Genomic DNA, 11,065 nt, shown 5'->3' on the forward strand with positions numbered 1-11,065 from the left:
ATTATTTGCATGGTGTAAAATCATGAGATTTTAAGTTACAATAGCATGTAATTCAATTTTTGTGCTTGTTCAAGACTTGTGTTTTACCATATTATGGTAGTGTACACTCCGCATCCATCTCTTTCCTCCTCCTCTGACGTTTGCCTCTTCTTCTTTTCTCCCCGCTGTGACCTGCCTGTGGACCAATCAGCTTCAGATTGGAGAGAGGAACTGGGGCAGAGAGAAGCTGGAGCTGCTGGAGAGGTTCACCCAGGAGAGAGCTCAGTGGGAGCAGAGACTGGCAGAGGCCACTGCACAACAGGGGAAGGTGTGTGTGTGTGTGTGTGTGTGTGTGTGCGCACGTGAGTGAAAAGGAGGGAGAGAGAGAGAGAAATGTCAAAGATGAAGAAGGATAAGGAGCAGGAGCTTGGGATGATGCAATGAGGCTGTATGTCTGAGATAAGGACATCTAAAGTATATCAAGTCATTAGATCAGATATGCGTTCCATGGTTCGCCCAATAAATCCAATTTCATCTGATGAATTCACAGATTTCTCTGAATTGTTATGAAACTAACCAACTACTTAAGAAAATAGTCTACAGATCAACCAACAATGGAAATGCTTGTTTGTTGCAGCCCTACTAGACATGTAAAAATAGACCCAAAACGCTGATGCTGAGAGTAACACACAGCTGTTAATGCCATAATGTGAGTTGGTGTCTGGTTTTATTGTCTTACTGTGGCCGAGCCGCGGTTTCAGGATAAGGTTAGGTCACCAGGAAAACATGGTCCGTCTGCTGATTATACAACAGCAAAGTCACTGCTAAGCTGCTGCAACATGTCTGGGAGGGATTGCACCAGTGATTTAAAGTAGTCATTAGTTAGGAGTTTAGTTTTTCCACAAATACAGAGTAAAAGCTCCAGATACACGGTTAGTAGGTCAGCGCTCCTCCATTAGTTCTCCTCTGTCTGCTGTGGCTTCTTCCTTTGAGGTTTTCAGTTTGAGGGCGTCTTTGTCCTCCTTTCCTCACCCTCCTTTCTTTCCCCTTCTCGTTCATCTGCCCTCCTTTTCCTTCCTCCTGTCTGTTGAGTTTGATCCCATCTCACTCCTTAAGTGCCCGTGTCCTGCATTAGAAACTTGGCAGGAGACCAAAGCTTGTTTTACTGTACATTAATTCTCCTCTCTGAGTCTGTCTGTTTCATGCTCTGTCACCCACAAATCTTATCTACTGCCTACTTTACTTGCATTAATACTGTTGGGCCTTTCAAAGACTTCTCACATTTGATCATAATGCCCCCATGAGGCCAGTAAGTGTAAAATTAGTTGGATTTTTGGGTCAGTTGGACCTGAGATAGAGCTATACACTGTTACAAATCTGTATTTTTCTTAAAAAACAGTTTTATTTATGTGAACTATTTTAAAATTGGACACATTTCCAGTTGAAATAGGATATTGGGGCTGTTTTATAGTGAAACTAGAATTAAAAGAAAGCATACAGTACATAAAGTCCTGATCATGCCTTTCCCATGCATTAGCCATCCTCGGATTTTTTGGGGGCAAAGTCAAGGCTTTAAAACAGTAGTCCACAAACCAATGGGTGACGTCACTGCTGCTACGTCTATGCTTTTAATATATCCCCATAAGGCAACACGTTTTAGAGCCAGCAGTAGGCTGTATGTACAGCAAGCACACCAAAAAACAAAAACAAAAAAAAAACAAGCAAAATGATTACAACATTTACATTTTAAGAAAGTCATTCACAATGTTAATGGCAGCAGGAATAAATGACCTTTTGAACCTATTCGTTGTGCATTGTGAAAGATGTATCACACATAGTGTTCAGGTGTTACACCTCACTCAATATGATTGTATTATTTCCACATTTTTTAATTAGTTGAGCTACTCCACGACCGTTCCACGTCCTTCTTGGCAACTACAGAAGTACCCTCTTGGGTACAAGTACCCCTGTTTGGGAATCGACGAATTAGTGTATATTTAGTTTCCTGGTCTGAAGTTTAGTGAGTTGAAGTTTGAATAGTCCACCAGTGTATCTGAACTGAAACTAAAGACATGATCTGCATATGTCTTTTTCCGCTCTTCCACTTTCTCCCTCACTCTTTCCTCTCTGTCTCTGAGGGGAAATGGCTTCAGAGTGTGAGATCACCTCTCAAGTGTGAAACACACTGACTCAGCAGCACCCTCTCTGTGTGTGTGTGTGTGTGTGTGTGTGTGTGGGTGTGTGTGTGTGTGTGTGTGTGTGTGTGTGTGTGTGTGTGTGTGTGTGTGTGTGTGTGTGTGTGTGCTGTCTGCAACAGATAGATTATACTAGTCAGTCTTTGCTTTCTCCTGCCAAATCCGCCCTAGATGATGGGAATGAAAGGAATGTGTTTAAAGTAGATGTCATTCAGGGTTTTGAAAAAAGGGTAGAAATACAAGATGCTGAATTTGCGTGGATGAAGCAGGTCCTTTAAATGCTAATAAGCTGTGGAGAAAGTACTTCTGTGACAATCATTTTTCTTTTGTTCTTGTCCTTAGTCAAAGTCATTTGGTGGCGAGTCCTCTGCAGACACAGTCATCACTAATGGAACAGGATCACCAAGGTAAACATTTTTAAAAACAGTACTTTTACAGTACTTAGTTTAAGTATTAATCCTTAACATAATGTGTAAGACATCCCAAAAAATTATTTTACTTTAATAAACTTTATTAGAGTAAATATTGTTTCATTAATGCTTTTTACTTTCAAAATGGCTTCATAAACAAGTGTAAGTTTGTCTTCTTTAAAAGCAGAGCATGGCTTTTCTTCAACTCAATCAACTCCTTCTTCCTCTTTCAATGAAAAGAACCAAATCCACATCAGAGCTCAACGGCGCAGAAGTCAACGGGACAGCTAATCAGGAGGCGAGGATCCAGTTTGCAGATGCAGAGCTGGGTGAGCTTACCAGGAAGAATTGGACCTACCTGACCAATGAGGTAAAGTTGTGATTTTATACATTTACTGCAGTTTATTGTGATTTCTTTACTAACATTTTTTAGACTATAAGAAAACAAAGACTGAATGTATTTCTATATACTAGAATTTCTAAATCCTATACCTATCGCTGGAATTGAGACATTTAATGAATTTTAATTAATGTTGGCAGATATATTTGATGTCCTTACATAGTAACATAGTAAATAGGTATACTGATGATTATTTTAAACTGGTTTCCTCGTGTCCCCACTCTCTCATCTCAGACCCCGGAGGTTGGGGACACCTGGAAAACCTGGGATGGCCCCAGTTGCTCTTGCAGCAGCTTAGTAGGATCAGAGCAGGATCTGGAGTCTGTCCAGAGAAGCTACACTGCTCCAGACCGCACCGGCATCCGGATCTACTACAGCCCTCCTGCCGTACGACGCATGGAGCACAGACGAAGGAGCCAGGAGGCCAAAGAGTCCCAGCAAGCCTATAACGGGAGCTCTTCCCCAGGACTGAGTGGCTTGGACGTGGACGTGGCTGCAGTGGAAACCGTTGACGTTCAGCAGCACCATCCTCCGTCCTCCTTTTCGTCCTCATATGAGCAGTGGCTGAGCTCGCTGTCCAAGCAGCACAGGGAGCTGCTAGAGAGCAGAAGTGGTTGTATCGCCGGTTCAATCCCCAGTCTCGCCAAAAATGGCGTTGGCGGACCGGTAGATGGAATGACGTCCCCCTCAGCATTCCACGGCCTGGAGATCGGGGAGATTTCAGCCAACTTGAGTGATGACATGAAGGAGATGACCAACTGTGTCCGCCAGGCCATACGCTCTTCCTCTCTGGAGAGGAAATCCACCAAGGAACCTGGGAGTCAGGTAGTTCTTTTTCAACAATGAGAAGTGTGAATTATCGTCCAACTATTGGCCTTCATGCAAATTTTTATGCACCAAAAACGGCACACCATATTGAAATATTGAAAATATAACTTTTTTATGTCGGCCATGGGACTTCAGTTAACTGTAACATGTATGTGTCCAAGGCCCATTGCCTAAATGCTTGTTTTTTCTGGTCATGAGAACAGACATTTAAAATATCTTTTAGACTATATAGTAGTGGGATGATTTAATGTATAAACAATACATACAGTCAGATTCATAATAACCACATTTTAATAACAGTAGTTATTATTCTTCATCCTAAGTAATTTTGAGTTTTTTTTTTTTTTTATGAAAGGCCTATTTTCATTTTTTCAGTGCAGTAAGTGAGTAAGTCAGTAAGTAAGTGCAGTGATTTTAGTGCTGTAAAAAAATTCTGTAAACAATCTGATTTGAACTGGAAACAGGTTAAAATAATGTGACTACACTGACAGATGTTAATAAATAATAATAACAGTTTAAGATGCCAACACATGCAGTTGCCTTGTGTAGATTTAAGGGAAAGCGTCATCTTCCAAATGATCTCTCTTCAGTAGCCGTTACCATTACTCTTTATTGCATCTTCTCCTTCCCAACACACTAAACGTTCTCCATCACTTCCATCTCTCCACCCAGGCGATGGGAATGTCCACCAGGTCCACGCAGACTGCTGCACAGTACGTCAGCATCGGGCTTCAAACCGACAACCTTCACAGCAGCAGGGGGACGGGGTTACACTCTAAAGCCTGGTCTTCTCGCCCCTCAAACACCACCTCCTCGCTAGCGTCTGCCCGAACCCGGCAGATATCAACATCCCTGGATAAAGTTCACAGCCGCATCGAGAGGCCGTGCTGTTCACCCAAGTATGGATCACCGAAACTCCAACGCAGAGTGTCTTCTGGTAATTCGATTTTGTTCTCTGAACATTTGTTTTAAAGCTGATATTCTTGATTAGCTTTGTAACAACTCATTTGCCAATGGCTCGAATCTAACAGATGTTTGTTAATGTCCAAAGGTTATGTGCTAAAGCTTTAACATCCTTGGAGTCAGAGTGCTTTTAATCACAAGGCTATTTTTAAGCCACTTTCTGATGGTTTTCTGTGAAAGCTTTTTTTTAACGTTATCGAAATTTCACCTAAACACATTGCAAAAGAGTGCAACATATTGCGAAAGGAACTCAGAGATTCTTTTTGTAAGTTGAAAAAATATGAGTAGAAAACTGCACATTAGAATGTAAAGTACCTAGGGCTCTACAATGTGAGGAAAATATCTAATTGTGATTATTTTGATTGCGATGATATTGCAATATGATTTTACAATATTGGAGGGAATGATCATGTTTTGTAATGTTTCTCATTTTCATTGACGAATGTTAAATCTTAAAATACTTTAAATGATTATAGTGTGTTTTTTGCGAGGATCTTTACCAAACAAAGATGTTTTCTGTAGTCTGTCGGATAGGCCAGGACGTCTCTGCAGCACCACAGTATTTCATTAAGATTGGTTTGACACACGTTTTGCCTTTAACAAATATTGTGCCTCCCTGCAATTTGGATATTACACTAGTCCATTTTTGCAATTTTGATAAAATTGCAATTTATTCTGTGGCCGAGTAACTGTCATTCATGTTGGACACAATTTACTTTCATTTGTTTTAAATTTGTTGTATTTTAACAGACTACTGAAAGTAAATGAAATGCAGAACTGAGTACACTTAACTATCAGTTTATTTATTGCAATTAATCGTTAATCATGTTCAACAACCTTATCGCGTATTGCATATTTTCCTCATATCGAGTAGTCCTAGTAAACACTGTTATTTGGGAGTACGAGATATCCAACTGTTTTGTTTTTAGGCTCCACTTCAAGACTGGATGGGAGTTCATCGTCTAGGGACCGGAGCCTGTGGAGCCTCCAGCAGAGATCCTTCAGTGGAGGAGGAGGCTCGGCCTGGGCTCGCTCCACCACCACCAGGGACAGCCCCGTGCTCAACGGCCTCACCGACGGGCTCTCCAGCCTCTTCAGCGTGGTGGAACACTCTGGAAGCACAGAGTTGCTCTGGAGGGCTGACGGAGGTAAGATATCGTATTAAAATAAAACCTCATGGAAGACATCTCACAGTAGGAAAAGCACACGTTTAAAAATAAACTAATTCCGGATTTGTCCGGTTTCAAGTCCCTTATGTTGTTCATGCTGGCTCACATGGAGACTGTTCATTATTAACAACCGTAGTTTTTAATTTCTTTTAATTTGTAGTGACCAGTTAAAGTAGAACTCTAGATGTTTTTAATTAATGATTCATTGCTCTGAGTATTTACTCTTAGAAATCGGGAAACAACAGCTACATAATACCAGATGTAATGTGCAGGGGAGTATAGTAACACAATATAACTGTTGTGGTGAATGTGATTATGGTTTTGTTCAGAATAGGTGAATTAAACTACTACTAGAAGTCAGAGGGGGAACACAAACTTCGATCATAAGGGAAAATTCACATATCCAAAGTCTCCATTGACTTTAATTAGTCCTGTAAACTACAATTGATAGAAATACTCATAATACATGTCTTGGATCCACGTTTGTGATTAGGAGCCAGTCCAGCACCGCAGCCTCCTGCTGCAGGGAAACCCTCCGTTGTGGCAGCTTGTGGATCTGAACCCTGCCCTCAGCGGTACGGAGGCCTGGTCCAGGAGTTTTTTAGGAATGTGTGCAGCAGCCGTGGCCAAGGAGGAGTCCCCCTGCCTGGGGAGAAAGTGCAAAGAGATTCCAATGGCACCCTGGGTGTCATTGGGAATTTTGTCAGCGTGGATGAGCCCAAGCCCGAGTGTGTGTCAGCCGGAGTTGGAGGACTTGGAGTGTTGGCTGGAAGCAACGACAATGTGACCAAGATTGTCAATAAAAGGTTTATGAGACAAACAACCGGGGAGGAGATGGTCACTATCATGGGAGGAGTGAAAGAAACGATGAGCAACGCTGGGGCTGCAGGACCTGGGATGGAGGTGCGGCCTTTGAAAATGCTTTCTTTTATTTTTATTTTTTTATTTTTTATTTTTTTATGTGACTTTATTTATTTTTTTGTTAGTTGACCACATATAACAAACATACAGATAGCACATAGCTACAGTTATTGGATAGAAAAAACAACTATAATGATGATGTTACTATCACACCAAGCAAGAGTAGCAAAGAAATTATAAAAAAAGATATATAGAATAAAATAATAAATAAAAGAATTAAAATAACATTACTAAATAAGAGGGGTATGTCTCCAGGGTATCAGCTGGGGGCAAATTAAGACAGTGATGGCAGTATCCCAGTGACATTGATAGAAAAAGAAGAAGGAAATGAATGGGTCCCAAATCCTCTTAGATTTCTCCTGCTTCTCATCTCTCAGATATCTTATATGTTCAAGATAGAAGAATTGACTGGCTATTAAATTACAGAAGGCGAGTGGACCGTTTGGAAGTTTGACCAATTTGCAGTTTTTGAGGAGAGACCAAAAAGAGCCACAAGTGGGCAACGGTCGATTACAGAGCCCAGTGCAACTGACATACAATTAAAAATACCTTTTCAGAAACCAGTCAAACTTGAACAAAGCCAGAAAATATGAAGTAGAGAAGCTGGGCCCCGCATGCACCTATCACGTGTAGGATGAGTTTGATCTTTGCTAACCTAACTTTAGTTCAATATATGAGTTTATGACAGCTGCATATGGAGGAGGAATGGATCCTATTTAGAACTTGTTACCATTGCTCATCAGTAAATCTGTAGTATATATACATCTATTAGACTCTTAAAACTTGCTTAAGCTCTGTAATCAATCACTGTGACTATCAAGTCTGCGTTTATTTTTGTCCGTGGTGCATTAGGATTGGTTGGAAATGCAGTTTAAGTGCAGATTAATTTTACAAGTCTTAAACGCCTTACCTGTAACAATAATATGAGGTTAAAGATGTATGCATAATCGGTGTTACACAGAATGAAGACCTGAAACCTACAAAGACTGAAAAAAAACCATAAAGACTGTTTCCACCCTCATCCATAGATGTTATCGTCTGTCAGCAAGAAGCATATACTGTAGTCAAAGAATGAATTAATGAATAAATACTAAGACAACACACTTAGACATAGGTAGACTATGACTACAATCATGTTGTTAGGCAAGATTAATTCTTTTTTAAAGAATATTTTAGGGCATTTTAAGCCTTTATTTCAACAGGACAGATGAAGACATGAAAGGGGAGAGAGAGAGAGAGGGGGAATGATATGCAGCAAAGGGTCTCAGGTCGCAGTTGAACTCGCGGCCGCTGTGTTGAGGAGTAAAGCCTCTTTCTATGTTTGCCTGCTCTACCAACTGGGCTATCCCGGCCTCAGGCCAGATTAATTCTTGCATGTCTAAATACCAAAAAGACTCTAAATGTTGATGAGATGGTGAATACCGTAGATACATTAGGACAATATAAAATAAAAAATAAAAAAACTCTCCTGTGAAAGCTGGAGTATAGAGGACTTAATTTAAAATAATCGGAAAATCAGAAAAAATCTGTTCTGCATTTGAATGTGTCCACAAAAACAAAGTCTGCAGTTGAGAAGCTACATTTTACACTTGTATGGTCTTTTTAGAACTCAAAAATGTAACGTACTGTATATTTTGTTTGAAAAAAAATTCACACCTGCATGTTTGCTTTTGATTTCCCAGGATGCACCCTGTGACTGTGCTTCCCCGTCTTCCTGCCAACCCCGACCATCAAGAGCAGCACCTCGGCATTGCCATCACCGCCATCAAGAGTCTCTGGCGGCAACTGAGGAGAAGGGCGACACCTGCAACGAGTGACGACACTTCTACTGCCACAAGTAAAGACAAGCAACACACACAAACAATACTGATTCTTCACTGTACACCACTGCCATGAAAACACACTTTCTCACACATCTCGCATCAGCAAATGTTCTTACACACCCACAGCCTGCCACACAGGTGCACTGCCAAACATAACACACACCGCTAGCACACTGCACAGACTGTCTCACAAACCCACTGCCACATGCACACATTCATAAAAACATGCACACCCACACAGAATCCTGGCAATATCACACTTGTCTTGGACTGTACCATCCTGATGCCAAGGAATGGGAGGACTGAATCTTCAACCTAGCAAGAGATCCAACCATCCCAAAACTACCAGCAGGACATAAAACAAACACATAATCTGACACACTTAACTAAACAAAAATAACTCTACAAACTGGAGAGAATCTAACAAGTAAAACTATGATGTCAGGACTGGATCTACTAAACCCTTCCCCCCCCCAATTTAAGGAATAACAGGTAATACAAATGGTCAGTTTTGGACATTGAAAATCCCCCTTAATGACGCGTCTCGCCACCAAGCTGTTGGACCAGCAGCCATGTTGGCTTTACAGATGAGCACGGAGGAAGGAAAGATTTCATCTCAGAATGAATATATGTTGAAAGTGCATGTGTACCTTTGGGAGCTACAGTATAAAACTTAAGAGGAGACATCCATCACAACTTGGAAGATTTTCCACATTGTGGTAGCAACTTTGAAACTATCAATCTCAGAAGAGTGATTAAACTGTGTCATATACACATGTGCTGTGCTGGCAAATGCAATTATGCCTTTTTGATTGATTAGCACAATAACATTCCAGCGAGTGTCTCCAACATGGATCTGAAAACGCCATCTCTTAATGACACTTGTGCTTCAGCTGCAAATGAGCATTCAGCGTTTTTCCTATCACAGTAGGAAAAAGAAAGATGGCGAGGACTATTGGACTACACACGCCAGCATGGCCAGACTAACTCCATTGATGGATGTTTGGACTTGGACACCTCTATAAATTAGACTAGAAAACTGATTTGAGGGAACCTCGTACCATTGTTGTTCAGTTGCAAACCTTAACAACAAAATGAAAGCTCCCCAGGCTTCTTTAGATGGAACTGTCCACTGTGTTCCCAAAAGGACTTTGGAAACACATTTTGTGGCATTAATGCCATGACTTAAATCTTGTAGATGCAAAAAAAAAATTACTACTTCAAACGTGTTGCTCCTCCAGAGTCAGATTGGAAAAATTATAATTTAGGTTTCAACCTGTTACAGCAGGCAGAAAGTGCCTGTTCGTTTCATATTTTTTAGATATTTCTTCACCGAAGAGGATTCATCGTTAATCCTTTGATGATTGTTAATGATCTTATAAAGACACGGTGGTCCACAGTCCTAAAGCACACCGCCGTGAAAGATTTCAGTTGGTCACATTTTCTGACTGACTGCAAGGTTAACCTAAAAGCCCATCTGCAGTCACCACTTGGTGTTGTTTAACATATTTGACCGGCTTTTCAGAGTGCCACTAAACTAGTGTGGGGTCATGCTACAGAAGCCCAAACCAAACATAAAAGTGTGTACTTTTTCTGTAGAAAAAGTACAGAAAATAAAGGTGGTTTACACTAAATTTTTCATTCACACATGATTTTTAGAAAGTGATTTAGACAATGTTTTAATAACAACATACTGATATTGACCTGATGTCCATCAGATTTATCATGCGTCCCTAGCCTCTGTGCTTTTGGGATCAGCAATCACGTGTCTCCAAACTCAGTGCTCATCCAACATTCTCAAGAAACGTTCATTAACTAACCAGAGTCCAAGGAGTATTCAGTCAATGCATTCCTTTTTTTAGAGAATCTTTCCCAGATGTATTTGTGTTTGGATGTGCGTTTAATTATTAAAATCTCAGAGTTCGGGTGTACCAGTGCATCATTCCAAGGTCTAGTGTAGGAGATTGTTTTAAAATACTTTTCTCTTTCTCCGCTCTTCTCTCACACACAACTGTTCTCATGTTGTAATACTACATCAACGGCGTAGCTACTGTATGAAATCTGTGCGCATTTTGAAAATGTAGCATTATAAATTAATCTTGTTAAACAACAAGCTATGAGCTGTGACTGTCTATCTGCAGCCAGAGTAGTTAAAGCACTGACAGTTTTTACTTTTTAAAATACATTCATACAATGTTTTAGTTAATTTGATCATTTTAAATGTATGTCCTTTCCTACCTACAGTCAGATCCAATGATATAAAATATCTACCAAGATGTCTGCAGACTTAGGGGAAATATCTGGGAAAGAAGTAAAAGACTGCAAAATATGGGACTGACACAAATTGTCTTATTGTTGAATTGAAGTATTGTAAACT

The 11,065-nt window shown here is 40.5% G+C and overlaps 1 protein-coding gene across 2 annotated transcripts in view; it reads left to right on the top strand.

Moving 5' to 3' along the window:
• Nucleotides 1-9,900, top strand: part of soga1 (suppressor of glucose, autophagy associated 1) — an 88,061-nt gene extending 78,161 nt beyond the window's left edge. For both annotated transcript variants that reach the window (XM_034877927.1, XM_034877928.1), the window contains exons 17-24: nucleotides 191-307; nucleotides 2,517-2,581; nucleotides 2,825-2,954; nucleotides 3,219-3,809; nucleotides 4,485-4,749; nucleotides 5,705-5,923; nucleotides 6,438-6,847; nucleotides 8,548-9,900. In XM_034877927.1, the coding sequence (XP_034733818.1) occupies nucleotides 191-307; nucleotides 2,517-2,581; nucleotides 2,825-2,954; nucleotides 3,219-3,809; nucleotides 4,485-4,749; nucleotides 5,705-5,923; nucleotides 6,438-6,847; nucleotides 8,548-8,682 (1,932 nt within the window). In that variant the 3' untranslated portion in view covers nucleotides 8,683-9,900. The remainder of the gene's footprint in view (nucleotides 1-190; nucleotides 308-2,516; nucleotides 2,582-2,824; nucleotides 2,955-3,218; nucleotides 3,810-4,484; nucleotides 4,750-5,704; nucleotides 5,924-6,437; nucleotides 6,848-8,547) is intronic.
• Nucleotides 9,901-11,065: the final 1,165 nt, after the last annotated feature.

The sequence above is a fragment of the Etheostoma cragini genome, chromosome 7, assembly GCF_013103735.1.
Source record: "Etheostoma cragini isolate CJK2018 chromosome 7, CSU_Ecrag_1.0, whole genome shotgun sequence".
Classification (NCBI taxonomy): domain Eukaryota; kingdom Metazoa; phylum Chordata; class Actinopteri; order Perciformes; family Percidae; genus Etheostoma; species Etheostoma cragini.